This window comes from Tenrec ecaudatus, chromosome 5 (assembly GCF_050624435.1).
Source record: "Tenrec ecaudatus isolate mTenEca1 chromosome 5, mTenEca1.hap1, whole genome shotgun sequence".
Classification (NCBI taxonomy): domain Eukaryota; kingdom Metazoa; phylum Chordata; class Mammalia; order Afrosoricida; family Tenrecidae; genus Tenrec; species Tenrec ecaudatus.
This window is the reverse complement of record NC_134534.1, coordinates 168,047,821-168,062,735: the sequence shown is the minus strand read 5'-3', so window position 1 is coordinate 168,062,735 and position 14,915 is coordinate 168,047,821. Positions and strand designations below refer to the sequence as shown.

General features: G+C 47.0%; 1 protein-coding gene across 1 annotated transcript in view; it reads left to right on the top strand.

Moving 5' to 3' along the window:
• Window positions 1-1,974: 1,974 nt before the first annotated feature.
• ZXDC (ZXD family zinc finger C) overlaps window positions 1,975-14,915 on the top strand; it is a 36,347-nt gene continuing 23,406 nt past the window's right edge. Inside the window, exons 1-4 of the mRNA XM_075550251.1 lie at window positions 1,975-2,905; window positions 5,247-5,399; window positions 5,500-5,578; window positions 8,708-8,838. Coding sequence (XP_075406366.1) covers window positions 1,990-2,905; window positions 5,247-5,399; window positions 5,500-5,578; window positions 8,708-8,838 — 1,279 coding nt within the window. The 5' untranslated portion in view covers window positions 1,975-1,989. The remainder of the gene's footprint in view (window positions 2,906-5,246; window positions 5,400-5,499; window positions 5,579-8,707; window positions 8,839-14,915) is intronic.

The window sequence follows — 14,915 nt, the reverse complement described above, 5'->3', positions numbered from 1 at the left end:
CTGAAAACTCGGCTTATACATAAGCCCCGTGGGGGCAATTCTTTTATTCTTCCCTGTCCCACAGAGTTCAAATGACTCAGAATCGACTGGGCGGCAACTTATCTCCCCTCCGTTCATTTTTATGATGGAATGGCCTCATCAGCATGCAACAACTAGCTACTAAAGTCGTCAAGACTCTTTTCATTTGATTATTGGCCATTTGTATATCATTTGTAAATATACCTATTGGAGAAATACATATTCATGTTCTTTGCCCATTTTTAAAATGGGGATTTTTGTTTAAGTTGTAAGAGTTCTTAATTTACCAATGTGTACACATGAGCACACACACAACTGTGTAGATAATAACAAACTATGTATAACATTTTGAAGAATGAGAATCCCAGGGCACTTAATTGGCTTGTTGGGGGCAGGGCGCAGTGGGATTCTAAAGAGTTTGAGTGTTTGTGTGTGGAGCTGGGGAGGGCAACAAGGTGGCAGGGATGGACCACAGGTCCAGGGACAATGCAGAGCAGGAAGGTTTTAAGTGGGGCGAGGGGTTGTTGGTTGTCACAGAGATGACATCAACCCCCTGTACAGTGTAACTGCAGTTTCTCTGGCTGTGACTGTTCTGAAGCAGATCGGCAGGCTTTACTTATGAGGCATCTCTGGGTGGGCTTGACCTGCCATCTTTGTTTTCCTAATCTTAATTTACTTGATTTTTTTTGGGTTTTTTTTGTTTGTTTTTTTGTTTTTGCTACTGAGACTAGCAAACCACACACCAATTCAGCTAGCTCCCCATTGGGTGATATTGAGTTTATTCTTCAAGGTGTGCCTGACGGCACTCTCACCCTCCTTTTCCAAGTTGTTACTCCCCCTCTGAACTTAAATTCATTGCCCTCCAAAGTGCTTTTCTTGGCTCTGAAGTTGCTGTTGCCAATTTGACCCCATATACCCAAACGACAACCAAATTCACTGCCAACGAGTCAATTGTGACTCATAGTGACCCTCTAAGACAGGGCAGCACTGTCCCTGTGGGTTTCTGAGACCAACTCTTCCAGGGCCTCGTGAGCCTCCTCTACCTCTCCAGGAGCACTGGTGTTTCAAACTGCTGACCTTGTGGTTAAACAGCCCAACGTGGAACTCCTAGGCCAACGATTAGGTGATTTTTGGAAAACAATTTTATCGACATACAATTCACAAACTCTTAAAATATATGAAAGGATTTTTCAGTCATCACCACAATCGATGTTAGGACACCTTCTTCATTGTTTTACTTTATTTTTGTCCTCATTATCATCACCTCCCCATTTTCCCCCAACCTCCACGGCCAGAACCCAAGATGTAGCTACTCTCTAGTTACCATCTTTACAGCTTTAGCTAGCCTGGATTGCACTTTAAAAATCACACCCACAAATGAGAAACCCCAAGACTCCTCATGGTCAAGAGACTTGCCAACCTTTCGGTTAGCGGTGGAATGCTCAATCAGTTGTGCCACCGGGGAAGGACTCCGTAAAGGGGTGGTGGTGTGGTGTGGTGTGTGTGTAGTCAGCTGTGCATTGCCAGATGATCATAAAAGCCTACCCTGCGGAGCATGTATGTGAACTGGGGGATTCGTTATGGAATTGATTTTGTTGGATGCTGATGGAGAGAAGGGCGGCTTCTACCCTGGATCAGGAGGAGCGGGCGGGAGCGCTGAGTTAGGTAACAATGAGCAAAGCTGGTGGCGGGGGACGACGACGGGCTGTAACTGCTGCAAGGAATCCCTTTGTCTGCGCTACACCGTCGGGAAACGCCGTCCCAGGTCCCGGGAAGCGGAGCGGAGCGCAGACGCTGCGGGGCCCGCGCTCCCCGCCCGCAGCTCGTGCGCATGCTCCGCGCCCCGGTCCGGTCCGGATTCCGTACCCGGCTTTGGCGCCGACCGCGCGGCGTCTTCCGCACGGCCTGGGCGGAGCGCCCCGCAGCTTCCGCCTCGGAGCTCGCGTCCAGCGCCGCCGGAGGGGCCCGAGGATGGACCCGCAGGGGCTGCCCGCGGCCCGGGCGGCGCGAGGACCCTCACCCGGCGGCCCCGGCGCCGGCCCGGCCGCGGGCTGGGTGCGTCGGCTCAGCCCCGGGCCCGCGCGCCGCCGGCTGCTGCTGCTGTGCGGCCCTGAAGATGGCGGGCCCGGGCCGCGGCGCGAGCAGGCCCCGGCAGGCCCGCCGCCGAAGCCGGGGCCCCCGGAGGACGCCGCGGGCGACGGCTCCTTCGTCGTGTGGCTGGAAATGGCGCGCGGCAGCCCCGAGGCCCCGGGCCGGGCGCGGGCAGGGCGCGGCGCGGGCCCGGCGGGCCGCCCAGGACAGGGCCCCAGCGGCCCGGCCGCCGCCCCCAGCCCCGCCGCGGCCCTGGCGGGCGCCGTCACCGTGGCCGGCCAGGACCTGCTGGTGCGCCTGGACCACGGCGTCTTCGCGCTGGCGCCGCCGCCGCCCGGCAGCCCCCCGACGCCGCCCGGCAGCGCCGCGGCCCCGCCGCCGGGCCGCCCCGAGAGCGCGGGCGCGCCGGCCTACCGCTGCCCGGAGCCGCAGTGCGCGCAGGCCTTCGCCCGCAAGCACCAGCTCAAGGTCCACCTGCTGACGCACGGCGGCAGCCAGGCCCGGCGCCCCTTCAAGTGCCCGCTGGACGGCTGCGGCTGGGCCTTCACCACCTCGTACAAGCTCAAGCGGCACCTGCAGTCGCACGACAAGCTGCGCCCCTTCAGCTGCCCGGTGGGCGCCTGCGGCAAGAAGTTCACCACCGTGTACAACCTCAAGGCGCACATGAAAGGCCACGAGCAGGAGAATCTGTTCAAGTGCGAGGTGTGCGCCGAGCGCTTCCCCACGCACGCCAAGCTCAGTTCCCACCAGCGCAGCCACTTCGAGCCCGAGAGACCCTACAAGTGTGACTTTCCGGGTAATCACATGCCCGGGCCCGCGGGGCCGGCCTCCAAAGGGGGGTGGACAAGCACGGTCCCGACCTTAATTGCAGAGTGGCATCTGGGTGCTGCTGCAGAACCGCCCTCGGGAGCCCCCCACCCTCGTTTAAAGTGGACTGACTACCGAATTAAAGTGTGTGTGCTCGGGTGTGTGTGTGTAGGTTTCCAGGCGCTCTTCTGTTTTTATTGGGCGTCTTTTTCCAGGCGGCTCCACTGCAGTCGTAACAGATTCAACATCATCGTTTTGTCAGGTCTTATTAATATGTTCGCCTGTACAGACAAGGGATCAAGACTCGGCGATGTTTTTATCTGTTTTATCCAAACCTCTGCAGATTCTCCTCTTGTGGTTTGTCCGCGTCCTCAGGACACACACAAGTGGCCAGGTGCACCCTGAGGAACAGTGGTCTCTTGGAGGAGGAAGAGACGATTCCTGCCTGGAAGGCCTGTTTTGGGAGCAAGAGATTTGGCCCTGGGGATTAGTAAGGTGGACAGGTCATGAAACTGCATGGCTTAGCCAACCCACCTCCAGAATGTGGCTGTGATAACTGGACGTAAAGGTGGTAGGGGGCAGTGCGACTGCCCATATCCCACTTATTAAAACAAGTGAGCATGCTTCTAACAGTTGTACGAACATGCATATCACATCCGTGCACTAAACCCCAACCCTCACTGGCATTTAGTTGACACTGACTTATGGCGTCCCTTTATCAGGTTTAAACGAAAACCCGACTCACTGCCATTGAATCAGTGACCCTATAGGACAGTGTAGAACTGCCCGTGGCTTTCTGAGCTTGTAACTGCAGGAATAGAAAACCCTGTCTTTCTCTAGGAGCTGGTGGTTTCTCACTGCTGACCTTGCGCGTAGCAGCCCAATGTGTAAGCAGTAAGATTTATGGGAGCAGATAACCTCATCTTTCTGTTGGAGCAGCTGGTGGGTTTGAAATGTTGACCTTGCGGTTTGCAGCCCGGTACTCACCTGATAGTGCCATCAGTGCTCTCCTAATGCATGCACCATAAAGTGTGCCCAATACAGACATTTTAAAAGGGTGAGATGAAAAATATTTACAGGCTCAAGTCACCTCCCACCGGCCTCTGGGCTGTCCCAAGTCTCCTTCCTTGTGGAGACTTATCACTTTCAGCCACGCTTCCCAAACCCTTTTTCAGTCTTAGTTCACATACTTAGAGAAATCTGAGTTCACATACTTAGAGAAATCTTAGTTCACATACTTAGAGAAATTTTACTCAAGTAAAATGCACCAGGAGCATTATTCTGGGTGAAAATATTGTGAGGAACAGGGATCTAACATGAACCTATGGGGCCAACGAGTACATTGAGGCCAAAGCTGATTTCAGGGCATTTAGAAAGCATTCCCCAGTTAAGTGTTGCTGAGGAAGGAGGATTGTAGGACTCCTTGGTAGGGTGCACCTATGCTTTGTTTTGTAGGGTATGAAGGAGTTTCCGAAAGCTCATGGAAAGATTCCATTATCTTTCAATTCCATTTCTCTTTGAACTTTTTGAAACCTCTCAGACACCTGCAGGGTGATTCACAGGCATGCTGGTAGCATGTTAAAGGCCATATATGATAAGAGCTACAACAGCATTAAACATCTCTCCGCCCAGTCATTTCCACTCTGGACACTGAACGTTTCTGTCAGCGGAGAACCACTGTTGTGAGAAGTTTGAGAATCGCTGAGGAGGGTGAATTAGGATGGTAGCTCAGACTGCATGCTGAAGACTGAGGTGTTGTGGAAAGGAGGATTACTCAGCTTTGTGAACCTAGAGCACAAGGACCGGCAGGAAAAATGCTGGAACACGGTCCTGGCCACTGCAGACGCTGGCTGCATGCGTTTCTAAGGGTAAAGGATGCACGATGAGGACCTCCCTGGGGGACGAGGAAGTCTGCTTTCACTATGGCTCATGGCCTTCCAGAGCACAGCTGACCAGGCTATGGCGTATGCCTTTCTTTTCATTTCTTGCTGAAGTGTCTGGGGTACTGTCTGAGCAGCACTGATTTCGTTCATTGTAGATAGACAAGATGTACACAGGATCCATGCTATAAAACCGCCTAGTAGATGGCAGTGGTGGGGAACTTTCCCTTAATCATAGAATTCCACAGATGGCCAGTTATGCCTGCCATCTGTCATGAACCACACCTACTTCAGCTGTGAACAAAGGCAAGCATTAAGGGCCATGTCTTTTTACAGGAGCGGTGAATGAACAGACTTCCGTGTGAACTATGCCCGGGTGTTGGGATTGGCTTGAATTGGTGTATGACTTTTGCCCTGTCAGTGAGCAGTGTTTGTGTTTTCTTTGTCCAGGCTGCGAGAAGACATTCATCACAGTGAGTGCCCTCTTTTCCCATAACCGCGCCCATTTCCGGGAGCAGGAACTCTTCTCCTGCTCCTTTCCGGGATGCAGCAAACAATATGACAAAGCCTGTCGGCTGAAAATCCACCTGCGGAGTCACACAGGTAAATGGACTGGAGAATGCCGTGGCACGTGCCCACAGGATTTGTTTCTGTAGAAGCTCTTACATTTATCATGATACTGTGCCGTTTTGTCTTCTGTAAGGTGAAAGACCATTCATTTGTGACTCTGATAGCTGTGGTTGGACCTTCACCAGCATGTCTAAGCTTCTAAGACACAAAAGGTAATGAAATAGCAGTTGTGAAAGTGAATCATTTGTCAGTAACACAAACCTATGGATGGATCTGTAGTGTTTTCTTTTTGAAAAATTAATGTACTTAAAGTGAGAATTTGCCCAGCAAAATGATGTTCTCATTTAACAATGTTTGCACATGTGTTTCAGTGACATTGGTCGTGTCATTTTCCTCATTGAGTCCATTCTGGCTGAACTTGCATTTCCAGTGCTCTAGTTCTCTTCCTGCTGTCATAAGTCTCCCCTGGCCAGTTTTGAAAATAAGCCGACCACCCAGGCCTTCTTCCCTGTCTGTTAGCGTGGAAGCTCCACCGAGATCTCTCCACCACGAGTGGCCCTGCTGGTATTTGAAGTAGCCTTGGCATAGTTTCCAGCATCGCAGCTCCACACACATTACCACCGTATGACAGACTGACAGACGCGCTGTGGTGAGAAGCAGAGATGGTGAGACTGCCTCTCCCGTGCTCTGTACATGCTTATCAGACGGCCATCTGCTTGGTAGAGAGTGAAAACGGGAAGACCCTCAGCAAGATGAATAGACACAACAGGTGGAAGTTGGCATGGGTTCAGTCATAGCAACTTCTTCCACCTTAAAGCTCCCCCTTAATGCGCTCCAGATTTGTCTGTTCTGTATGTTTGTTTTTATTAGGGGGTTTTATGATTTTTTTGTTTTGTTTTATGATGTTTTGGGTGCTCGTTCTTTATGTGTGTGGTACTCCATTGTGTGTATGTGCCACATTTTGTTTGTCCGTTTATCAGTTGGTGGACACTTAAGTTGTATAGAAGTGGCCTCTAACTTCACAAGGGGGTAGAAAATCAAGATCAGCAGCCCAAGACTGATGCTTATTGGCACAAGTCTGACATTTCCTTCGCCCTCTGAACTGTTTTAACCAGTCCTAACACCAGCTGTCCCGTGATGCACTCCTCTGGGTCTATAATTTATTGCAGTGACCAAGGCTGTAATCCAAAGTGCTAATCTTTTCAGTGGCGGCCAGATGTTCACCTGCTGTGCCACCTGGACTCCTCACGTGCCATTAAATCTCAGAATTCAGTGCCATCAAGTAGATTCCAGCTCACAGTGACCATCGAGTCAGAGTGACCCTCTAGGACAGAGTCGAACTGCCCCTATGGGTTTCCGAGATTGTGAACCTCTGCGGGAATAGAAAGCTTGGTCATCGCGCTGCAGCTGGTGGTGTTGAATACTGGTGTTGGAGTTAACACCCAAGCCCTAACCCACTGTAGTCCGTGGGCTCCCCAAGGGTCATTAGAGAGATGCATATCACATTTATGGGTTATCATCTGACCTCTGCAAAGAAAAAAAAAGGCACTGATTTTAAAAAAAAGGGAGGTGGGGACTGGCAAAGTTGTAGGGAGAGTAGAACTCCATCATTGCTGGTGGGACTGTAAAATGGCGCAAATGAGGTATGGCTCTTGCTCAGAAAGTCAGAAATGGAAATAACCAACGATTCAGATGCAGCAACTGCACTTCTAGGTCTATCCCTCGAGATCAAATCGCGTTAACACGAACAGGATGGACAGCTCTGCTCAGTGCAGCACTGTTCCGCAGAAATAGGGCCGAGCTGCAAGTGCAGGACGTCATTTGATGTGAGTCTTCTCGTCAGTCCAGAAAGCTCTTGCAGTGCAGTGAGCGAGGTACTTGTTGAGAACGATAGACTGCCTGCTTTCGGAAAAATCTAAAGTCTCGGAAGCCCACAGGGACACTCCGGCTCTGTCCTGGAGAGTATTGATTGTTACTTGTGGTCTCTGTTAACTTCCACTAACTATCTGGGTGAGGTTATGCAAATAAGGTGCTTGTGGTCCTTGAAGCGATTAGAGAGCTTACCAGTAAGGTATGTAGATCATGTGCTTGGCACCCTTCTGGGATTGGAACCATGCAAGTAAGATTTATGAAACCCAAAGGGGATTGTTCAATTTCATCATTCTGCTACGCTTAAAATGAGCCATCCCAGAGGGTGTGACAGGGGATTTCACTGCCATCAAAAAAGGGTGTCTTTGGACCCAGGATTCCTGCACTGGGAGCATCTTCAATGCACGAGAAAGAACTAACACCAGATACAGGAAGAAGCAACAGCAGAGGAGCAGTAGCAGTAGAACCAAACAGCAAGACACAGCCTAGTGGGCTTCCAGGCTCAGCCAGAGTGAGACAGCTGAACGCCAGGCATGAGGTTTGCTGGCTAAATGGGGTGCTTTCAACCATTTGGTAGAACTAGGTTTGCCCACCGATGGAACAAGTGTTGAGCACCATCGGCACAGACAGAACTAAAAGAGCTTAGTAACATTTGCCAAATAGGGCAGAGGCCGTTGGAGGCTCAGAATCCATAAGTAAAGAGGCAGAAAGCCATGCTTATGGACACTGCTAAAAGCCGACCTGATGGAAGAATTGATTTCTTGGATCATTTGTGGTCCTGAATTACAACGTGTTATTTCTTTGTTGACTGTAGAAGGTCTTTTAAGATTTGTTGTCCACTGTGTCTATTTGTCATTGAACTTGTTTATTTATTTTTTTGGAAAATGGGTTTACCATCGGGATTTTTAAGCAGTAGAAACGGATTCATCAATCCGTCTGGGACTCAGCTGTTGCAGGTCGTAGCAGCTCTAGATATTCATTGTGTGGTGTTGGGGCCAGCTAAATCATTGAAGTAGAATTTCTAATTGTGGAGGAGTTAAACTGCAAACCTGCTGGTGCAAGTTAGAAATGGGGTTAAGGTTTTTGAAATGTGCTGATGGTTTCTATATATATAGTGCTTGTAGTTTGGTATATTTTATAAGAACTTGTTTAAAATAATCACAATTCAAATTGTAAACTAAGGTTTATTCTGGGCAGTTATTCTATATACATAAAAGGAGAACATACTTTAAAAAAAATTTTTAAAGCAAATGGCACAAAGTAAGCTGGTTACAATGGGTCTGACAAAGGTTTTTTTTACTGAAATCAACTGATACCAGATTACTAGGTGGACTGATCCTCACCCACCTGGCAGGATTTGGTTAGGAATTTTTATGGACTTTTTAAGAAAAAACCTTAAAATCGAAGTGAGCTGTCAGTTGTTCATTTTCTGTTAGTGGTTAGTAAGCAGTGCTTTTTTTCCTGTGGGGCAGGAAACACGATGATGACCGGAGGTTCATCTGTCCTGTGGAAGGCTGTGGGAAATCGTTCACAAGAGCAGAGCATTTGAAAGGCCACAGCATAACCCACCTGGGCACAAAGCCATTCGAGTGTCCTGTAGAAGGTAGGTGTTTAGAATGCTTGCTGTATGTTGTGAGTAGGCATGCATGTTGAAAGTTTTAAGTTACTTAAAGTTAAGTTTTAGTTGCTTGTGGACAAGATACTGTATATACTCAAGCATCAGCCGACCTGAATATCAGCAGAAGCACCTAATGTTACCACAAAAACTGCATTAAAAATGTGCTGAAAAACTCAGTTTATACACGAGTATATATGGTAAATTTTATTTGGGAGCCCAACCAAAACTCGCTGCCATGGAGTTGATTGCTACTCATAGTGACCCTATAGGACAGAGTAGAACTGCTCCTGTGGTTTTCTGAGACTGTAAAGCTTTTCAGGAGTAGAAAGCCTCATTTTTCTCCAGTGGAATGGCTGTTGGTTTTGAACTGCTGACCTTTCAGTTAGCAGCCACCCTGATGGTGTTCATGCAAAGTGGATGATTCAAGCAGCCTGTCACAAAGTAAGCCAATTCATGAGACGGGCAGAAGGGAGAGTGAGGATATTGAGTACTAGCAGCCAGGAAGACAAATTAAACCATGCCCATCGATATCGGCTTCCTTGAGCAACATAAGGGGTGCTGTATAGATAGGGTTTGGGGGTAGGGATCTTCTGGAGCAGTGTGGCCTATGAGATAGGCAATTTGGTTCTCAGATTGTTCTTTGCTTGGAGGCTTGTATCTGTATTCCAGCTGCAGGTATTAACTGAGTTCTTACCTTTTAGATAAAACTTAATGACACTGAGTGATGCTGATTCCCAGTGACCCTCTAGGACAGTGTAGAACTGCCACTTTGGGATTTTGAGACTGAAAATCTACAGGAGTAGGAAGCCTCATCTTTCTTTTGTAGGGGGGCTGGTGGGATTGAATTGCTGACCTTGCAGTCAGCAGGCCAATGTGTTTAACCAGCTACACCAAAAACTTGTGAAGGGAAACAGCAACGGTTTTTCACTTCATCATGAATTCTTATAGGACTGCGAGACTGAAACAGAGGCGAGCAAGTACAGGGAGCTTCAGCAGAACGCTGAGTCTCAGCGTAGCATCAGTGACCCAGTGTGTAAGAACTTGGCTGCTACCTGAAAGGTCAGCAGTTCAAACCCACCAGTGTCTTTTCCAGGGGAAAAGGCCTGGCAGTCTGCTCCTGTAAAGATGATGGCCTCTGCTCTTTAGTCACCGTCATGAAAGGATCACTGAAGGCCAGGGCGCTACAGCAAAGTGTGGTGAAGAAAGTAGATGGTTCCCAGCCATCAATCAGAATAGTGTCTGGGGCCTTAAAAGCTTGTAATCAAACAAGCAGCCATCTAAAGGAGGAGTCATCTTAAGACCACATGGAAGAAGCACACCAGCTTGTGTGTTCCCAGGACGACTATAACAAAATTGAAATATGGCAAAGGGAAAAGTATCAGAGCCTAAATTGCGAACACCCAATTTGTAGAATTCTATGGGGGACAGTGGGAGCCCCAAACCCATCTGCAGAGTGTCTAGTCAGATGAAGCCACTGGCAGATCCTCTCTAGCCACAGGCGAGGATCTTGGACAGTCTTACTATCAGAGATCATTGTCATCATGCTTATACTGCATCAAACTTGATACTTGGTCAGTTGTCCTGCCTCGTGACCCAACCAGAAATTGTTCTAGCTACAACTATTTGTTGCTTGTTCCATGACAAATATTTCTTCCCTGGCTTTTAAATATTCATTGTGGTCTTTTCTTTCTTACTCATTATTTGTATTTTTATCTCTTTATTATTATTATTTTATCCTTAGCACTTTAAACAAAAAACAAAGTGTTCTGCACAAAGGAGAAGGCTAAACAAAAGTGTTTCACACAAAGGAAAAAAGAGGATGGCCTTGGAAACCCTCTGGAGGCAGTTGTATTCCATCTGATAAGCCCACAATGAGGGGAATCAAAAGTGGCTCTGAATCCTAACCCGATTCTCCATTGTTTGTGGCTCTAGTTAGAGAACTTTTTTGCGGCCAGCTACTAATCAGTGACATGTTTAAATGTGTTGCTTGGAATAAACATGAATGTGTATGACCTGAAACTCTAGTAGCAACTTTTTGACTTACCCTCATATGGGATCATATCATCCATGGATATTGATCATTTTATTTGCTCTTTTCCAATTTGGATATCTTTACATTCTTTTTCTTAATATTCTGGCTAGGGCTTCTAATATTACCCAGAAATAGTAATGGTACTTTGGTCTTTTTCAGAATTCAAAGGGAAAACTCTTAACTTTAAGTATAATGCTGATTCTTGGCTTTTCATGTGTCCTGACCATATTGAGGAATTTCTAGTTCAATCTTAATTAGGGTTTTCATCAAGAAACAGTGTGGGCATGTTGCTGATAATTCTCGAGTCAATATAATACTAGAGTTGGCAAACTAAGTTCCTTCTTTTCCTTGACTTTTGGCTTTGGTTCTTTGGGAAAGCACTTGAGCAGTTTCCCTTGTAAGGCCTAGTTTTCTACTCTAGGGTTTTCCTTTTGCCCTGGGATTGACATTCCCAGGGTAAGCTACGAAGAAGATAGTTGGATACTTCTTCCCTGGCCCGTGGCTGTGGCCTGTCTATTACCATGTAATGGGTAAGGACCTTGAGGGATTGGTCAGTAGACTAGAGAGATGAGGTGATTACAATTTAGTTTGCAAATAAAGTATCCCTGGCCTGCGGAGAGGATTGGTTAGTTTGTGGGACCTGCTAGGAGGAGGAGGGGTACCTGGAAATTGATAAGGAGTTGTGTATTAAGCAGCTAACCCCTCAGCAGAAAGCAGGAGGAAGAACAAAGTGAGAAACAACAGAGGGAGAGAGGAGGCGGGGAACTTGCTATAAGAGCTATAACGCCTATCGAAGACCATGTCACTGAAGAAAGTGAGAGACCTAGAATGGGCGCAGTGACAGAACCAGTGGTGACAGGCAGCAAGAGAATGTTGCCCTGAGGGTGCCCAGGGGAATCTGCTCTTGAGGCTGAGGGAAGCTGAGAAAGCTGTCTTGTGCTGAAGAAGGGAGATTTTGCCTACCTATTTCCAGGTCCTGTTTTTGAGTTGAATTCTGTTCCTTAATAAACCACTTAACTCTAAGTGCAGTTCATGAGTTTTGTGAAACAGTGACTTGCTGAACCCAAATGGGGGAGAGAAGAGTGCTGAGGAGGAGAGCGGCTGGTGCCAGAGGGGTGGCCCACGAGCTTAGGGAATGTGGAAGTCTCGATTCTTTTACTTCCACTGGGTAAGAATTGGCTTTTTCCTGATTCTTTCATTTTATATTACTGGTACCAGGGATTAACAAATATGTATATGTTTATACTTTAATGCAAACTTACTATTAGTCAGTACAGAAGGACCGTTGCTGGGGTGAGTAGGAGTTGCTTTCGGTAGGAAGCTTTTTGGGAAAGTGTGTGTGCATGCCTTTGCTGTAATTCTCGCTCTCTAGGACCATTCCATGGTTCCTGGGCATTTGCATCTTAGTGGTAATGTGAGAAGGGTGGCTTTGGTGAGCTGCTGAGGTGGCTCCCAACTCTACGTAGCATAGGATTATTGTTGCCCGTGGTGTTAGCTGCCATTGAACCAACTCCCACCTCATGGAACGTGGCCCAGTCCAGCTCCATCTTCAGGATTGTTGTTGTTGTGACCCCTGTGTATTTAAAGTGCCTTCTAACCCAGGAGATTCATCTCCCAGCACTACATCAAGCAATCTTCTGTTGGAAGTCCATAGTTATCTCTGCCGATTTTTGGAAATCGGTACTTGTCAGGCAGTGAGGGCCAATATGTTGCTCTGAGGCTGGAAGCTATGCCGCTCTTATTGCAAATACCAGCAGGGTCACCCATGGTGGACAGGTCTCATCAGAACTTCAGGACTGGAATAGGCTAGGAAGAAAGCTCTGAAGATCTACTTCTGAAAAGATTGACCAGTGACAACCTCATGACTAGCTCTGGAATATTGTCTGACCATAGTGCCGTAAGATGAGCCCCTCAGGTTGGAGGCACTCAGAACAAGACTGCAGACGAGCTGCCTCCTCTGAGTAGAGTCAAGCTGGATGACATAAAGCATACAGGACTTTCACTTGGCTGATGGGGCACAAGTGACAACTGCAAACTTCACTAATCACCAGAATGTGGGATGTGTGAAGTATCAGTCTTAGAAAATTGGAAGTCATCAAAAATGGAACACATACAAATTGAGATCTTAGGCATTAGTGAGCTGACGTGGACTGATATTGGCCATTTTGCATTGGGCAATCTCATAGTACTTATGCCAAGAATGTCAGTCAAAGAGAAATGATTTACATTTATCATACACACATATACTTAAAAAAATAAGATCGATACTGAAATATAGGAGCCTTGGTGGTGTGGTGGGTTACATGTTAGGCTGCTAACCCCAAGTTCAGTTCAAAACTGCCAACAGCTTAGCAGGAGAAACATGAGACTTTGTACTACCATAAAGAGTTGCAATTTCAGAAACCCACAGGGGCAGTTCTACCTGTCCTGTAGGGTCACTGAATCAATTTACTCGATGGCAGTGAGTTTTGGTATCCTGAAGGACAGTGCTGTAGTGATTGGATAATGGGAACACTCGTACAAGGAAAAAGATGAGACTTTCTCTTCCTTTAAAGAGTTACAGCCGTGGAGACCCACAGGGGCAATTTTACTCCTGTCCTATAGGGCAGCTACGAGTCAGAATCAACCCATCCATGTCAGTGAGTTTACAAGGAAGACTAATAGTATTACTCAGATTTCTTCTACCAATCAATAATGCCCAAAATGAAGAAATTTAAGATTTTTGCCAACTCGTGCAATTTCAAATCGATCAAGTATGCAATCAAAATGCATTGATGAGTTATTGGTAATTGGGAATGTAAAATTTGGAAACGAGAAAGGAATCGGTAGTTTGGCTATAGAAACCGAGCTAGAGATCACTTGATAGAATTTTGCAAGATCAGTGACTTCTTTTCAAATCGCTTTTTCTACCAACATAAGGGTGACTATACGTGGACCTCACCACAGAGTACACAGGAATCATTTACCTTGGCTGCCCTGCGATTTAGGACACGTTTCAGTCTCTGACGGCCACCTGGGTCCTTTCCTTCCTTCCCTCCTTCGTCTTTTTAATGTCTTTGAAATTCAGGTGGGATAGACTCCAGGTCATTTTGCCTCTTTTGGATTTGTTTTAATCTTCTTCAGCTTTATCCTGAACTTACATATGAGCAATTGATGGTCTGTTCCACAGTCGGCCCCTAGTCTGGTTGTAGCTGCTGATACTGAGCTTCTACTTTGTGCCTTCCCACAGATGGATGTCAACTTGATTTCTGAACATTCCACCTAGGGAAGTCCATGTGTGTAGTTGCCCTTTTGTGTTGTTGAAGAAAGGTATTTGCTATGAACAAGTTGCTGGTTTTGCAGAATTATGTTATGCAGTCTCCAGCTTTGTCCATATTTTCCAACTATCGTTCTCTCCCTTTTATTTCCAATGTTTGCATTCCAATCACCAATAACTATCAGTGCAGCTAATTGCGTGTTTGATCAATCTCCAACTGAAGTCGTTGGTAGAATGTATCGATTTCTTCATCACTTGCTTTTGTGGTTGGTGCATAAAGTTGATTAATAGTTGTATTGATTGGATTTCCTTGAAGGCAGATAGATATAATATGATCACAGCATTGTGTACTACATGATGGATTGAGCAAGAGCTTTTCTGACAATGAATGCCTCACCATTCCTCTTGATTATATTAATCCCAGTAGAGTAAATTATATGATTTTTCTGATTCAAAATGTCCAATACCAATCCATGTTGGTTCACTAATGCCTAGGATATCTATCTTCATGCATTCCATTTCATTTTTGACCACTTTCAATTTTATTAAATTCCTACTGTCACATTCTAAGTTTTGATCATTAGAAGATTTTTGCAGCGGTTTCTCTTTACCTTCAAAGTACAGTGGACTGCTAAAAAGACACCACCATTCTGCCCTGGAAGAAGTACAGTCAGAGCGCTCCTGAGAGGCGAGGATGATAGCAAGCCTCTGTCTCACATACTTTGGACAGTGTCAGGAGAGAGCCGTCCCTAGAGAGGGCCATTGTGTTTGATA